Source organism: Mesocricetus auratus, unplaced genomic scaffold (assembly GCF_017639785.1).
Source record: "Mesocricetus auratus isolate SY011 unplaced genomic scaffold, BCM_Maur_2.0 Super-Scaffold_100009, whole genome shotgun sequence".
NCBI classification, from domain to species: domain Eukaryota; kingdom Metazoa; phylum Chordata; class Mammalia; order Rodentia; family Cricetidae; genus Mesocricetus; species Mesocricetus auratus.
This window is the reverse complement of record NW_024429193.1, coordinates 1,436,465-1,453,795: the sequence shown is the minus strand read 5'-3', so window position 1 is coordinate 1,453,795 and position 17,331 is coordinate 1,436,465. Positions and strand designations below refer to the sequence as shown.

General features: G+C 40.5%; 1 protein-coding gene across 1 annotated transcript in view; it reads left to right on the top strand.

Annotated features, from left to right (window-relative positions):
* Lrrc40 (leucine rich repeat containing 40) overlaps nt 1-10,567 on the top strand; it is a 36,986-nt gene extending 26,419 nt beyond the window's left edge. The window contains exons 11-15 of the mRNA XM_005083470.4: nt 3,296-3,403; nt 5,501-5,611; nt 6,659-6,736; nt 7,461-7,646; nt 9,572-10,567. Coding sequence (XP_005083527.1) covers nt 3,296-3,403; nt 5,501-5,611; nt 6,659-6,736; nt 7,461-7,646; nt 9,572-9,677 — 589 coding nt within the window. The 3' untranslated portion in view covers nt 9,678-10,567. The remainder of the gene's footprint in view (nt 1-3,295; nt 3,404-5,500; nt 5,612-6,658; nt 6,737-7,460; nt 7,647-9,571) is intronic.
* The last annotated feature ends 6,764 nt before the right edge of the window (nt 10,568-17,331 follow it).

The following is a 17,331-nucleotide window of genomic DNA, read 5'->3' as shown; positions in this document are numbered from 1 at the left end:
TAAAATATTTTGAGATTAATGATTGATTTTTGGATTAAAGTAGATTCAGTAATTTACCCTTTTATCTCATCACTTCTATATCATATCCCATTTTTTTTCTTTAGAGATTTTTTAATTTAGCTCTTTTGTTTAGGTTTTTCTTTTTACTATGATCAATAACAGCTGGTAACTAACCTTAAATGATAGCAGACATCTATAACTAGTCTGCTGGGAATATGGGCATTTTTTTCCTAGATTGCTTCCTATTGTCTGGGGCACTGCCATCTCTGGGGGAACCTTGAGAAAATCAGGGTAATGATAAGTCTTGGCTGGAGTGTTCTGTGAGGCTGGGTCATCTCTGCCAGCAGCTTTGAAGCTGTTCTGGATGCTGGATCACCTGGGCCATCTGTTTTCATTAGTGTCTGGTCCCCTTGCTCTGAAAAATACATAAACTTTTAAGGTGACTTACATATCTGTATTAATACTCGTCTAGACTGCATTGTACACAAGTCAGCCAAAGTTGATCTTTTGTTTTATTTTTGAGCAGGTAAAATATACTTCATGTGTCTTGTAGTTTTTCTTGGTTTATTTCTTTATGTTTGTAACCAGGATTTTCAGGGGATCTTCATTGATCAAACCTGATCGTCATTAACTTTGAATGAATCCACAGCCTTTCAATTCCTGTGGAAATAAGAGCATAACCTCTTCCCTACAGCAACATATCTTTTGACTTCCATTTTGAAGTCAATACATTTTTAAAATATATAAATTGGTTTAATCCAGCAAGATTTATAATCCAGTGCCTCTTAGCAGTTATTGCTCCTTCCTCAGCAGTCAAACAATTCAAAGACAACACAGTAACATACAGTATCCAGACTCTGTGTATTTTCCATCTCTGTGTGGCTTTTTTATATACTACTTTATTCCCCTTTTGAGGACTTTTATCATTTTAAGTTTAGTTTTTTAATCTATGTCTATATCTACTCTCCCTTTTCTCTTTCTGAAGCCTGTGTTTATTTTTAAGCACACTGTAACCAGTTCAGAGGCTTTTTTTTTTTTTTTTTCCTATCTGGATCTGTCTTTACTACATATCTGCAATCTTTTCTGTCTGCCTGAGCAAAACTTTAACCCACCATGTTGCTTAGTCAATGGCTTGCTGGCAGGGATCACTCTGGAGGTACTTGGGCTGGCAGCTCAAGCCAGCAGGTAGTGACTGAGAGATATGTCATTGTGTTGGCAGGCATGAGAGGCATAAGACTAGGAAGCTGCATTTTTGTGTGTTTAGAACCTTTTTAAAGCTTTCTCAGGTCTTGTGTGGGTATAGGTGTCCGATGGTTTTTAGGCCATGTGTAGACAGACGTTTCTGTCCTGTCCGTCAGTTCCCAAATAACCATGCAGACTCTCAGACAATAATTTAGGCTTGTCTCCAACCAGCTCTTTCAGCTTAAATGAACCCATTCCTATTAATCTGTGTGTTGCCACATGGCTTGTGGTTTTACCTGTCCTCCAGCATGCCTTCCTCCTTCTGCACTTCTTGGTGACTCTTCTGACTCTGCCCTTCTTCCCAGAATTTTCCTCGTCTGGCTCTCCTGCCCAGCTATAGGCCAGTCAGGTCTTTATTAATCAATGAGACTAATACATATTTACAGTGTACAAATTACACCGTACAAATCCACAGCAAGAATGTATTTTATTTTGTGTGCGTTTTACCTTCATGTATGTCTGTGCATAGCATATGTGCCTGGTGCTTGAGGAGGCCAAAAGAGGCATCAGATCTCCTAGAACTGGAGGTATAGAAGGTTGTGAGCTACCATGTGGGTGCTGTAAGGCAAATCTGGATCCTCTAGAAGAGCAGCCAGTGAGTGCCCTTAACCACTGAGCCATCTCTGCAGCCCTCTGTTTTGTGTGGTTTCATTAAAGGACACAGAGTTGCCGCTGTTGGGAATGAGGTAGATTTTGGTGTAAAGGCAGTGCTCCATCTCTCTGGGTAGTGTCTGGGAGACAGGTGGCTGCTGAGGTCCTTTCATCCTCTTTAACTCAAAACAGTATCAGTTGCAAAAAATACGAGAAAGACAGTAAATTAATGTTAACATTTTTGTGATAAGATTTTATTACAAGAACATGAGTGACAGTTTGGTATTTAAATTCTCAAATTCACTAACTAGTATTTAAAGAAAATTTTATGTTTGAGGGTGAGTCTGTTAAATAAAAAACTATCATTTAGTTGATGAAAGCTTGACTAACAAGCAGTTTGAGAAGTGATTACCTCATGTTTGTGAATGGAACTGAGATGATGTCTCATAGTTGCACTGCATTCTGGGAACACAGTAACACTGAAGCACTGACGGTGTCTATGTACAGAGTAAGGGAAAGCATTAAGTTCCTATGCACTGTGGAAGTTATCAGACTAGGGAAAGAAACTGGATAACCCTATTTGTTAGTTGCTTCTATAGTGATGTCTGAGGCAGCAGCAGTGCAGATGAGCAATACTGCCAACCTTTTGTTCATACTCTTTCTTGTATGGTGTTACAGCGGAGAGGTGAAGGAGTATAGACTCCAGACTGATAACTATTCTTTAAAGAATCTATAAGCTGTCATGTGGCTCCTCATCCCTAATGTGTTGGTAGGAACCCTCTCAACAGTGAAGATCCCCATTCATGTTCTTACTCCACCCTTTAATGTATGGGGTAACTACTAAGCCACCCAGCAGAGGTTGAATCCCCCCATACCTATCCTGTATTCATCGAATCATATAGCATTACACACACACACACACACACACGCACACACACACACACACACACACATTTGCAAAAGCCATGACGTAAATATCAAAGGCTGTTCTTCAGATTCTAATCCCAGAGCAGGGACAAGCTGCAAAGCTCAACAGCGTGGCAGCATGAATAGTTAGTTTCAGCCTGTCTCCTACTGTGTCTCCTGCCACACACTAGAGGAACATGAAGGCATGTAGGTGATTACATGAAACCAACTTAGTACAGTGTTGCACTTGTTACCCTCCAGTCATCAAAGCTGACAGATCTTACAAGTTTTTAAGGAAAGCTTGGTTTTAAAATTGGATTTAGCTCCAGTCATAGGTACAGCAATGGGCCATGTTTTCTCTCTAAGTTTCTGGATTTTCAAAATGTATCTGTTTTTGTTTTTGTTTTTGTGACACAGCATACTGACCTCACAGAACTTCATCAGCTACCATTAACATTTTGGTGAAATCTGTAAAGGCCTTTAGACATAGGGAATGGTGATTACATATTTTTTGACTGTTGAATGTTTTATTATTTTTGAACTGCTTTTTACTTAGTGATAAACAAGCAGCCTTGATTCCTGATGACATATTTGATGCCGCCAAAAGCAATGCCATCACTTCCATCAACTTCAGTAAGAATCAGCTGTGTGAGATTCCAAAAAGGTAGGGTCTCCGGACGATGCTTGGCCTTGTTTCTGTCAGTTGTGTCTTGGAAAATGGGTATTGGTTTCCTGAACTGTTAGAGGGGGCTGCAAACTGTGGTTCCAGAGATGCACAGGATCTGAAAACTCTCTGCTTCACACTGTAAACTTGGGAAGTGGGTGTCGTAATCATTAACTCTAAAATTACTAGTCGTGTATAATGAAGCATGACAGGGAGATTCATGAGAGGCCACCCAGTACCAGGCCCACAGCGGGGAAGAGGGGTTCCACTTAAGGCTTATCAACACAGCTGTATGTGCTGTTTCTCTGTTAGCCACTTTGACCCAGGTCTGCCAAGCATACTGTGTGTATCTGAGATCAAATCAGATGTCCTTCCAGCCCTTCAACAAAATGATCAGAAGATGGATGGGTCTCCTTTTGTGATGGGCTGTCTTGCCTCAAGACCTACATCCCAAGTGTTCTCTGTAAATAAGACACATTTTATAGTTTTGCCCTTTTACGCATTTGAAGATGTAGGCAATTCTATGAAAGCCATTCAATTTTTTGGTATAACAGCCTTGGCGTCGTCATCTGTTCCCTGTGTTTTGTGTTTTTCTGTCTGTTTTTCTTGAGGTGTCTATTGTCTACTAAGTAGCATCACACTAAGGGAATAAAGAGATGCTGCTGTCTTCACTCTACTCACTTAGGTTTTCTCCTTCATTGATCGCAGTCTGGTGTTTATGCAGTGTACTGTTCTCTTACAAAGGATGCTCAATTTTTTTTTTTAAGCAGCAGCTAAGAAAGCCAAAGAAGACATAGCACAGACTGTGCTCTAGAGTGCTTCTAATCCACTCTCTTCTCTACACTTGAAATGTATTAAGTCATAATGAATATTCATAAAATACTGGATTAAATGGAAGGACATGGCATATAGTCATATCGGTGATACAGATGTTAACTTAGTGACATTTATCTTAAGCTATTTGGAATTTTATGTGTAATTTGTTTCTGGAATGTTTTATTTATTATATGTATTTCCTGATTTTTTTTGTTTTGTATTTCCTTATTTTCTAAGTAATATTTTTAAAGTCTAACTTAGCTATGTACTAGGCTATTTATAACAGTTTAAAGAGGCTAGATTTCCAGAGAAATTACTGTGTTGAGGGAGATGACCTTTGATGCATGTCCATCCAAAAACTTTTTAAAAGATTGTCAGTTACACATTGAAGCTCACTTCCTCCCTACATCTTTAGCACCAGCTGTGATGGTCTTCTTTCCTTTGATAATGTGATGGACCAAAAATGTTTGTTATAACTTAATTTTACTTAGCAAGTTATATCAGTCATATAATTAAATTGACTAAACTTGATAAGGCTTAGAGATGTTTAATCCTTCCTCTTTGACCTAAACTGCTTGGGGTTAAAAACTTGCCAAACCTAGAAACTGGCTTCAGATCTTCTTTTAGTAATAAGGTGGGTATGTCAAATTGAAAGGATTATGTTATGTGTTTGGGTGTTTTGCCTGGAACCACTTGAATGCCTGGTGTCTGTGGAGGACAGAAGAATGTGACGGATGCTCTGAAACTGGACTTACAGATGGTTGTGAGTCACCACGTGGGGACTGGGAATCAAAATTGGGTCCTCTAGAAGAGCAGCTAGTGTTCTTAATGGCTGAGCTGTCTCTCCCATCCCTAAAGTTGTTTTATAGTGCCTGCACTTAATATGTTTGCTAAGGTGCTGTGTTATTTGTGTCTAACGATGTATTTTATGAATTCAGTTCACTGCCAGAAGAAAATTTTGTAGTATAGTATCCACCTTGGTCTGATTCTTTCTCTCTTTTGTGTCATAATTAGGTTAAATACATAATCAGTGGGTTTTTTTAGTTAAGCTTCACTATCCATTTACTGTCAGATTGAAGCCTTGCACAGATCATGGTAAGGTTTTGTTTTGTTTTTCTGTTTGTTTTTTGATTTTTAGTTTTGTTGAACAGCCAGTCTCTGAAATTTTTGTGAGGAACTGAGATCCTGAAAGTCATGGCAAGCAGAAGGGACGATGTTCTTTCTCCTATGATTGTTTCAGTTTTGAATTTGTACTAACTTTTAAAATTGTTTTTGTTTCAGGATTATTGAGCTGAAGGAGATGATATCAGATGTCAACCTCAGTTTTAACAAGCTTTCCTGTATATCCCAGGAGTTATGTTTGCTTCAGAAGTTGACATTTTTAGATTTAAGGTACTTGACAATACAGTTACCGACACCTTAAAAATTATGATTAACTTTTGAGCTTGTATTTTCATTGGTGAATATGGAATCTGGTCTTCAGTGTATTGGCTATGTTAGGGGAAATATAAAATTAAGTATTTTATTTAGGTATTTTAACCAGTTTGTCATTGTAAGTAGTTTATAACATAGATGTTGAGGTAAAACTATGTAAAATATTCTTAATCAACATATTCTTTTGATTACCGCCTAAGTGAAATGACAGTTAACACATGGAAAATGTCTCCTCTGTGTTGTTTGTTCATGAAGTAGACCGTGTAGACAGACCGGCACTCTCCTTTGCACAAGGCCCTTGAGGAGTCCGCTTGCTTCCCATTGGAACATTAAAAAGCCAGAAGTCGAGCAGAGGAGCCCTGACTGAGCTTGCCTGTGCTTGTTGGGAGTCATAGCAAGCTTGATTTAAACAAATGCAGTGAGATGCTGACAGCTCAAAGTGACACCAGTGTGTGTCTGTTGTAAACTGTGTTTCTGTTGCCTCACTCTTCTTAGTGCTGTTAGCACGAGTACTCTTAGCTGCCATAAAGTATAGTAGAGGCAGGAGGATCTGCCTGCACCAAGTGTGGAGCTTTTTCCTGCTCTGGTGTTTCAGAGTTGAAAGCTGGTAGAATAGAGGGAAGGGAGGTCCCGGGGCTGCTGTCTTTTTGTGTGTGTACCCCCAGGCTTTTGTGTATATGTCTCTCCTTGTAACTGTTCTGAAGTCTCTATGAGAAGGATTGAATTTGCTTTCACGTCTGACAGCAGAAAGACTGGAGGAAAGCGTAGGACATCTGTGGGCTGTGCAGCACAGCAGCTACTCACAGACGTTGTGCACAGAGAAGGAAGGATGCAGGAGAGGGACTTCTGCCCCTAAAACACATTGAACCACACTTCTGAGGGTCCCTAGGATGATCAGATTCATAAGAATTGACCAATACACTTGTGTTTTTCTTTTAATTTCTCCTGAGGTTTAAACTTGTAAGTTTTCACATTTTAAAAGTCATGCTTTGATTTTCAATTTAGGAATAATTTTTTAAGTTCTTTGCCTGAAGAGATGTCATCGCTGACAAAGCTGCAAACGATCAATCTTTCCTTTAACAGGTAAGACAACATGTGGGAGGGGAGTCAGCTAAATAATAAGCCTTTGTTTCTGCCATATCTCGCCAGCAGATCCTATTTTTGTTTTGTTCTACTGAATGTACTGTTGTGTAGAATTCTCATGATTGATGCCAAGATGGCGGTAGTTGTTACTCCTTCCACTACTCTGAGAAACTCAGTCTGGAAGGAACATAAACGTCTGGCTGATTGTGGTTGCTGTAGGGGAACGATGGAGAGCTTCTGAGATGCCTTGAGGTAAACACTGAAAAGCAGATGTTAGCCAGGAACACCGTCTCTGGCACCTGACAGTTGGTTTGGACAGTGAAGCCGGTATCTATGACAGCTGTTCATCTTCGAAAGAACACAGAATGCCTTCTTCTGGAAGCCTCAGGCAAATAAAGAAGAAAAAAAAACCCTCACATTTTACTTAATTAAAAGTGATTAGTGATAAATAAAAGTAAATTAAGAAAGAATAACCTTCTGAGGATAACCTCTAGAGGTCCAGAGAGATGTCACACCCATGAGTGGGTGACTTAGCCTCAACTTTTGTTTGATTTTTACAATCAATAGTACCTTGTATGTCTGCTGAATACATATTCCAAAGTTAGTGTCTTATTTTCTGGAAAAGTAGAATATAGGACTTAAATCACACTTAAGATCATCCATTTTTAAGAGTGATTTGGCCTCCAGCCCATCACACAGAGGTGTCCTGCTTGTGTCTTGACAGATTCAAAGTGCTACCTGCAGCCCTTTATCGCATCCCCACATTAGAAGCAGTTCTCATCAGCAACAACCAGGTGGGCTCTGTGGACCCTCACAAGATGAAGCTCATGGAAAACCTGAGCACGCTGGACCTTCAGAACAACGACCTCCTGCAGATTCCCCCAGAGCTCGGGAACTGTGTGCAGCTACGGTAATTTCCTTTCCAGAGAGGGCTTCCAACTGACTAGTTGATTGCTTTTTTCCTTGCAGGAAATTGAAATAAGAGACTTAATGCCTTGTAACAATAATAGTTAACTAAATACCTAATTTTTCTTTTCAGTTTCACCAGATGTTTTCTGACTTTATGCAGCACGATGTACACACACACACACACACCCTGTTTCTCATAGTATTTTTCTCTGGGTTTATATGCTCACCATCCAGAATTGCACTGGGGCAAAGGGCAGCAAGATCTGACCCTCCTTAGCCTTGCTCAGGACGTGAGTCAGGTTACAGAGCACTACCTTCAGACACCAAGCTCCTCTGCTGTCTCTCCTCACTTGCTTCTCCCTCAGCCCTTTCTCAGATCTCAACTGTGACCAGATAGTCTTGCCTTTGAAGCTGTCCTCTTCTCCACACAAAATCAATCCCGCTGTGCTTCAGGGTCCATCTGTTCCACTTTTTTTTTTTTAATCCAAAAATACTTTGTACTAAGGCTTTAACTATCCTAGGCTCCTGATGAATGCTGGTTAAGCAAATACAAGCGGGGTATGAGGTGTAGCCTGAAAGCTGCTTCATTCCAGGAAGCTGCTTGTTAGTTTTTGACTGTTCACCTCGCCGGGGTAACCCTGGCACCTCATTTCTAGTGAATTGTAAAAAACAAATACAGTTGCTTGTATTTGTAAAACAGGTCTCAGTGTTGTGTAGTTAGAAACCCCATCAGTATGTAACATCTTAATTTATTACTTCCTCATGAATATGCAGCTATAATTTATGCCTGAAAGAAACTTAGCATGTTTTTCTGTAGGTAGATTTGTATCCATGAAAACTAAACAGCATTTTAGAACCATATGTGGAGGCTGTTTAATTTATCTTATATTATTTTTATGTTACCTTTTGAAATGAGAGCATTATTATATTGCTCAGGCTAGACTTGAGCTCCATACCTACCTACCTTAGTTTCCTAAATGGTTGGGTTATAGCTGTGCACTGTCACTCCTGGATATTTGGAGCCATTTTGAACAGCAAAACCATAAACCAAAAGTACAAGAATTTGCAGACTATATATAGCACTGAGTGAACCCCGGGAAGGATGCCTGATTGCAGTGCGATTGTAGATGCCCTGTCAGACTTCGTGGGACTCACAGCCTTGAGCAGCATCCGTTTTCTCCAAAAAAATTCTTTATTCTGTAGAAACTTACCTAAGTGTTTACAAGAATCCCCAAGTAACATGGACATACTTGGAGAAATGTAAATAAACCTCATTATGTGAGTGCCTTTGATTTTTTTGTTTACATAAAATCTTAGGTTATTAAAGTCTTTTGATTAAATACATTTCATTAATTCATAAAGAAACAAAAGAATCTGCCCTTAACTTATAAATTTAGTCTTATTTCCAAACATGGAAGTAGACTTTGTATGTGTCCCTCTGGTCCAGGGAGGGAACTCAGATGTGTGGAAGACCCTTCTGGGGTATAGAGTGGGCTGTGACTGTGATGTCCTTGGCATGGGTCCTTGTCAGTTTGTTCATTCTCTTGCTTAAGTCTATTTTATTATTGCGTGTGTGGTCATGTAAAATTGAGAATTGTTTGAATCACAGCCCCATCATTTAGCAGCTGTTTATTCTAGACAGACCTCTTTCTTTCCAGATTTTATTTCCATCTTTAGCATAGAAATATTAATGATTCCTGTACCATAAGTCTGTTAAAACCAACAGAGTCAGTGAATGTAAACTCTATAATGTGACTTTTATGTGACAGTCACCCTGTGCTGTTAGACATTGTCATAATTCCAGCTGTCCCCATGTTTAGTTGAATTTGTAAGAGACACATAAGGAAAAATACACATTTATTAAATTGCAAATGATAGTTTTATTTCACTAAAGAAATGCTTAATTTTCTTGTTTCTTTCATTTAGAACACTACTTCTAGATGGAAATCCATTCCGAGTTCCTCGGGCGGCCATATTAGTGAAGGGCACAGCTGCTGTGCTGGAGTATTTGAGGGACCGAATTCCTGCCTGAGTGTGGCTGCTTATTCTAGTGGTCATTCTGGACAGAAGAGAGTCAGCCACCAGTGACTGCTGTGTTCCACGTGTCACTGTATTCTCTCCCACAAATGTGTACAGTTGTGAAGTGCTGTGAACATTTGTAATGGTGTTAACTGCAACACATCTTAAATGTTTTGCAAACTCATCCCTTGTGATACTGAAAGAACTTTTTATTTCATGGGATTTAATATTTTATAATGATAAGGCAACCATCTTTTTAAATCTGTAATCCTCCTGGTTACTTTTTATTTTCCATATAATGTGAACTGAGCAAGACTGTATTAGGTGTAAGGCAGCAAATTTTACTAAGTATTACTCTTTGGCATGTAAAAGAAAATCAGAGTTTTCATTCCCCAGGATAGGACTTGCTGTATGGTCAGTGTCAGTGCATGTTTATGTTCAGGGTTTTGGCTTTTAATTTTTTTAAACTTCCTACATGTGTGGGTGTCCCACCCACCTGGTACTTCTCATTTCCAACACCGTGGTTCCCGAATCTGCTTACAGCCTGATTAAAGCTAGACTGGCAGTTTTACAGTAATTTTCTAAAAGGGAATTAGTTATAAGCAGGCTTGATTTAATAAAAACCAAATATAAACATTGTTGTTTACACTGAAATTATCAAAAGCAGGTTTATGAGCCGTCCTGGCTCACCATATGACTGTGTCAAGAAGCCAGTTGAGAAGTTGCGTGTGTCAGGTTTCTGAGCCGTCCTGGCTCACCATATGACTGTGTTCAGAAGTTGCGTGTGTCAGGGCGGAGGGCAGAGGTAGAGAACTTGCAGGTGGTTGAGGCTGTTGATGTTAGGAAAAGTCGGTGCTAATAAAGATACATGCTTCATGTTTGTAATAAAAGTTACATTTTAAAGATGTTAGTACAGTGTTTTTGTTTTAAAAAGAAACACCTTTGCTATGTCATAGCTCGGAATCTGCTTCCATAGTAAACCAGACACTGTGTAATAAGGTGATGTTTTATTATTTATACAATAAAGAGACTTATGTTATTCAAAACACTTTTTTTAAATACTGAAAAATTTGAGTACAACAGAACCTAAAAACTGGCTCTGCTATACACCACGCAGCGCTATTTGTACAAAGCGCATCTGCAGATGCCTCCAGACCTCACCCTACCCTTAACCCATAGTGTTAGAGCATAAGACACAGCTGGAGAGCACAGACCACACTTGCAAAGTCACTGGCTTGGCAAAGTTGAAATACAGGTTAGTGGAACTTTGCACATAAAATTAAACAGCTTTCAAGGTTGTTATGGTCTCATGGCAAAAAACCATGGAGTACATTCACAATCTATGTTAGTAAATTAGTGTTTCTTCATTCAGTTTTATTTACAACAATATGTATTTCAACTAAAAAGTACTGTTTAATCATGGTACATTTTTTAACACATACAAAAATGACAACTTTTATATATAATTTTAAGCTCAAAATCACAATTATCTCAAAATATTAATTACAATACAGCCATTTCAATTAAACGTATCATGGTTTGATTTTTTATATAAAATGGTAAACTTTATTATTAAAGTAAGCAATTGGTTTTGAATTGGCTAGAGTACACCCAAGTAGAAAATCTAAATGTGATGTGTGAGGTGTTTGCTGCCCCTCCCACCCAGTTTGTATAGAGCCACCTAGGCTAGCAAAGAGACGGAAAAGGCCCCGGTTTATAAATATTGAGCCTCATTTGCTAAATTGCCTTGGCTTCTTGGTTCTCCGTAAAAGCTCTACAAAGGGAGTGTCCATAGACTGCAGTGAAATGCATGCAATTATATACAGCGTGTAGAGTGTCAGTCCACCGACACACGTCAGAATGTCCACATAGACAGCAACGAATGGACAGAAGGAGCACTACACCCGCCACTCGAGTGTTGTCAGCTAGAACAGAGTTTCAGGAATGAGGTCCCAGTGTAAGCTCAGATGGGAGGAGCCCTGGTTACCATGGACATGTTACCTGGGCCCTGCACTTCGTAACGAAGCCAGGTCCCATCAGAGTATTCGTCTCGAGACCTGAAGCTGCGTCACCACTTAGGAATCTCTCTTAACACCATTTATGAGAGTGAAATAGTTAACTAACTGGCTAATAATGATCTCAGGAATTTGTATGTGTTTGACACATAAAACATTAGAACTTACAGAATAAGGAAGTAGGTTTGTCTCCCACAAGTTACTGAGGACAAAATTCATCGATCAAATAGTTTTGAAAATGGAAAATAAATTTCATGAATATCAAAAAATAAAACAGTCTGCAGTGTGTTTATATAATTCTTTGCAAACCTCTTGGGACCCCACCACTGTCTTCCATTAGAATCACTTTTCTGGTGGTTAATATTTCTTTCCTGAAAAGAACGAGACCGCAGTTCTTAGTTTTTCACACACAGCTGAGTGTGGGGTGCCCTTGGGTAGGCTGCTAGTAGGAAAGAAATGACCTATCAATAGATCTGCCTCTGACTTCCTGTTAGCCCTGGAGAGTGTTCTTCCCTCATGTGTAAACAGCATCACATTCTTAAGCCGCCTTCAATCCCTTCTATTCACTGAGTGCAAAAAGAACTTGATTGCCTCTTCCAACAGAAGTTGTGTTGTTTGCCTGTCAGTTACCCTTCCCTTCAAGCAAGGCTTGCTCTTTCGAGAAGGGAAGCAAAGGAAATGTCTAATTATCAGAGCAGAAATATGGAACATTCATTGCAGTCCATTGACACTGTCCTCAAAGCAAAACAAAGTTTCCTAAGAGTTAAACAGCACCCAGCTATCCTGATCTAAGCCAGATGCCCTCTCCCTGGTCTGAGACCAGTCAGTACCCTCTGAGTGGGAAAAAACGAGTATTGAAAATAATATTTATTTCAACAGTACATTCGGGCAAATACGGGAAATTCTTCATCTGCCTGAGAGATTCGTCTTGGTTTTTCCAGAGACTTTCAAAAACAAACAAAAATCATCTAAGATTTCCCAGTGAACTATTATTTAGCAGAGGAATGGAAAGCTATGGAAAACAATGTGTTTTGTCCATGCATCAAGTGCTTTCCTTAGTCTAGCTATCAAGCAGTTCGGCTGACCTGCCGTACCCAGGCATCATTCAACCTCAGACTCCAGCTATGCAAAACAAACTTAGCAAAGAAAAATTGTGTGTCTAAGAGACACAAAACCTGAGTTTCAATAAAAGGTTTTAATATAAGAAACTTCTTAATATAGGAAAATAACCTTTGAACAGCCAAAAATACATTTATACAATATAAGCAGCTAACTTGGTGCTTAAATGTCTCATAAGACTAAGCAAGAAAGACCATTTACATTTGATCGTTTTCCTAACTACAGTTGAGATAACCTCACTTTATTTAATATCTATTTTCATTCCCCTGAATTAGTTTTTCTTTTAAAAAAATCTACACACATTTGGGTAATTCCTGTTGAGTTTCTGACAGTAGGCCTGTGCTTCCTGGGCACTGAAACAGTAGTTGGGGCTGCCAGTGCCGAGCCACAGGGGGACCTAAAGCTTAAAACTTTTGACTTGGGGGTTGGGCTTTCTGCAGACTCCTTCCCCCATCTCTACCCTCCATTTCCTTTGCTTCAGCAAAGGAATTGAACCTAGGGCCTTGCATTCCCAGTCCTTGCAAGATCTTACTATGTAGCCCAGACTGGCCTCAGACTTGTAATGCTTCTGCCTTAGCCCCCATTGCTGGGAGCACAAGCATGCTTTACCTTTTCATACTGGGTAATAAATTGTCTCGACTGAAGCTCCCCTGTGTGCAGGCAGCTGCCAGGACCATGCCCACTTTCCACACCTGAGTCTTTGCTTCTTTTCAAGAGCTTAGAGCTTGGCTTCTGCATTTACTCACTGGGAGGAAATCTGCTTAAATGCCCCTCATCTTGCCACTGGACCCCGATTTAAGGCTCAGTTCAGGACATGCGTATTTCCTCAGCTATGCTGAGGACAGTTTTGATAGGAATTGATTGAGAGTTGTTTTTTTTGTGTGCCTCCGTGATGTATGCATTCATCTTATTGACACTTGGAAGAGGAAAGCCATAGGAACCCAAAGGTTAAGTCCTTGAAGCTGTGGTTGCCTGGAAAGGCCTCTTGTACATGAGAGTCTCGGGAGATACAGTGGGAAATAAATATAAGAGGGAAGAAAATGTTGTCATTAGCAAGAGGACTCCAGTCTCCGCTTGTTTGGGTGACACTCACCTAAAAAGGATTTCACATTGTGCTGCAAGCCAAAAGCAGAGTTACACTCTCTCTGCCAACAGACTTTGTTGCCATGGGAACTGATACAGGAAAATGAAAAATATGACAAAGAGTGAGGAATTGAATCGGAAAAAAAATGATCGAGTTGACTTCTCCACTGCTGTTTAAGCCTTTGGGATTTAAAGAAAGTGTATCTCATCTGATGAGATCAATGAAAATGGACAGAATGACGAGTTAATGGTCCCAAGGCAGATGCAGGAAGAAATGAGAAAGTAGCAAGCTTACTTGGCTAGAGGAACTTTGTAAAAACTAGTTCCATCCCTGATAAGTTAAGCTTCTTAGCCCCTTTGTGAACTGTGTGGGTAAACAGGTAACCTGCAGAAGACTCAAAGCCCAGACATACCATCTGATGGGATTATTGCATACCTCATCTTATTGCTTGAAGCAGCCTCCTAAGAATTCAAAATCAAAATCCAAAGAACAACAACAAAATCCAGGATTTACAAATCCATCCCATGTCCTCCATAGCTAGGCAACCACCATAAGTAACTGAGAATTTAGTTTCTTACAGAAATAAGCCATTTCTCACAGAAACAGGTATTTCTCTTTACTTGATCAAACCCTCTCTGGTATTCTCAACTACAAGCCAGACAGAGGATGTTGGAAAGTTGACATTGGGCTCCTACCTAGCAATTTCAGCTTTGATATGGGGGAGGTGTGCTCCTAGGAACCTCCCAGATAACCAATAGGCTCTTTTCTACAAGTGTCAGCAGGGCAGAGCCTGCAATACACTGTGGGATGCAGGAAAGGCCCAAGGGAGAGGGGCATAATTTCCAAATCCCAGTGACAGCTTTCACTTGCCCTCACCTGTCAAATACACATGACAAAACTGAACATTACATCATCCACCAGGCATGAAGTCCGGACAGAGCTAATCCAGAGTTGGGCAGTTATCCTTGGTGTCTAGCAAAAAATTGTTCTGGCTGAAACGGCATCCTGGGAACCGTTTCTCTGGAACCCATGATCACCAGTGACTTCCTGACCTGTTTGTTCGAGCTCCTTTCTGGAGTCTTTGGCAGTGTCCAGAGCCCCTCAGAGAATTCTGAAATCTGTGAGGGACCTGGCCCCTCAGGATGGTAAACAGGTTGGAGCAGGAAGCCTGGTGTATGCAGACTACATTTCTTATGTTAATACCCAATGAAGGACAGGATTTAATAATCTGATGAAGGACTAATCCTGGCAGGCCCATGGAGCTCCACTGTTCCTAAAGGCAGCAGGCAGATCTCTTCTGAGAGAGCCAAGCCTACCCTGAGGTCTTCAGAAAGTAGCTGTGAGGTTGGTACAATGAATAGATTGCTGTTTCTATTTCTGTATGTGTGGTGTCTAAAATCAGTTCATGTCTAGAGGAAGAATGACTAGCTTCAAAAGCTTTAACTGACCCTCTTCTGGTAGCTCATACTTTGGGCAAACTTGAGCCCCTCTGAGAGGCCACCCATCTACTGTATGTAGTAATTTTACCACATCCACCCCATAGTCAAGAGTTCCATTGTACTAGAACTGCTGTTAGGTCCTAAGCACTAAAATCTGACTCCATTTCCTTTTGCGTGTGTGTTTGTTTGTATGTGAGCACATGTGTATGTGTTTTGGGCATGTGTGCACATGTGGGCATGTATGCCTGTGGAGGCCCAAAGTTATTGTCAATTATCTCCCCCAGTCACTCCCCATCTTATATACAGGAGCAGGGCCTTCCACTGGAAGCCAGAGCTAATCCAGCTATCCAGCTGGCACGGGGAGTCGATTGTCTCTGCATCCCTCTGAGCCAAGGGATGACAGGATGACAGAATTTAATGTGTTTTGAGGGTCCTGACTCAGGCCCTCCTAGTTGTGCAGTAGACTATATTTTTTTAAACATTTGAGTTATTCTCTCAATTTCTCTGTGTGGCTGATTAAGAGATTCTCTGTTATGTCTTGTATCTTAGTGTGGCAGACACTACTTACAGTTTTTGATTGTTTGTCATGTAGTAGTATACTATTAAAAAAAAAAGACCAGTTTCTTGAGCTAAGTATATTTATTGCTTTTCACTGCCACAAACATTTGGGATCTCGGAAAACTGACTGAAGAGTGAGTGGACTGGCAATGTCTATGGGGCAGGCATTTATTGACTTGCTACAACAAGTGGACTTTCCATACGGTAGGCCAAGACACCTGTAGGATGTATTTCAGCGCTTCCCTACCTGGGTATCTAGCATGCTCAAAGTGACACCTGGAGGTCAGGAAATAGCTCCAGTGTTTTCTTTTCTTTTTCTTTTTCTTTTTTCATGTTTTGAGACATGGTATCTCTGTGTAACCGTCCTGGAATTCTCTCTGTAGATCAGGTTGGCCTTGAACTCAGAGATCTGCCTGCACAATCTCATTTTCAAGTGCAGCTGTGCTGCATGTTTCTGCTAAACCTTTTCTAATTCAATGCCATCAAGGGTAGCTGTGCTAGCACACTTGAATGAATGCTGATTGTATGTCTGCTGTCCCAAACTCAAACTAATGGTGGTGGTGGAGCTCTAATCCTAACCTCTGAGAGGAACAAACAAAAAATGGTGTTTTTCTGGAAGTAAAAACAAAAACAAAACCATCACCTGTTCTCCCTGCCATGTAATGCAACGGCAGGAGAGACTTCCCCATGGGAACCTGGGGAGGTGCTGCTCTCAGGAACTAACGTGGAGTCCACCTTGTAGTGACTTAGTGCATTAAATTATAAAATGTTTAGATGCCCTGATCCTGCCTTCTCTTATGGCTTTGACCCTTGAGGGCAACCTGTCTGAAGGACCGATTCAAAAGGAGTAGTAAGCCAGGCCTGATATGACTCATTCTGGATGGTATCGCCTCAACTGTCTCTGGCGACATGTCCTTTCTGGACGATAGACACAAATGAGAAAAGGGAGCTGGCCTTCCGGAATGTTCCATATCCACACTGAATCCATGAAGCTTTGTCAGAGTGAGAGAGAGAGAGCAGGGATGTGTTCTCTGCTCTCCCTCACACTTTTCTCAGATACAGCAGCTCGTTAGACTTCTTAAGCACTCCCATTTGACTGTTTCTTGATTGGAAAGGCTGATACTTGTGTGTGCAACTGTTCCCACAGTGGAACTTTGAATTCATGCCTCTGTGTATTGGATTTAGTCGAAAGGTCAACAAGAAAAAGGTGTAAAAAACCGTTGGTAATTACAAAGAAGACATTGACACTGCAGGCTAGAAGTCTGTACTTAGGAGGGTCCAGAGAACTCTGGAGACAGACCCATCAGCACTTCTGCAGGGGATGGGGTACAGCCGCATGCTCTGCAGGCATAAAACCCTAGGTTGGCTGCCTAGAAACAACAGAAAAATGTCCCTGAACTACAGCTATTCACACTACAAGCTTGGAACCATTTTCAATAAACAAATAATCAA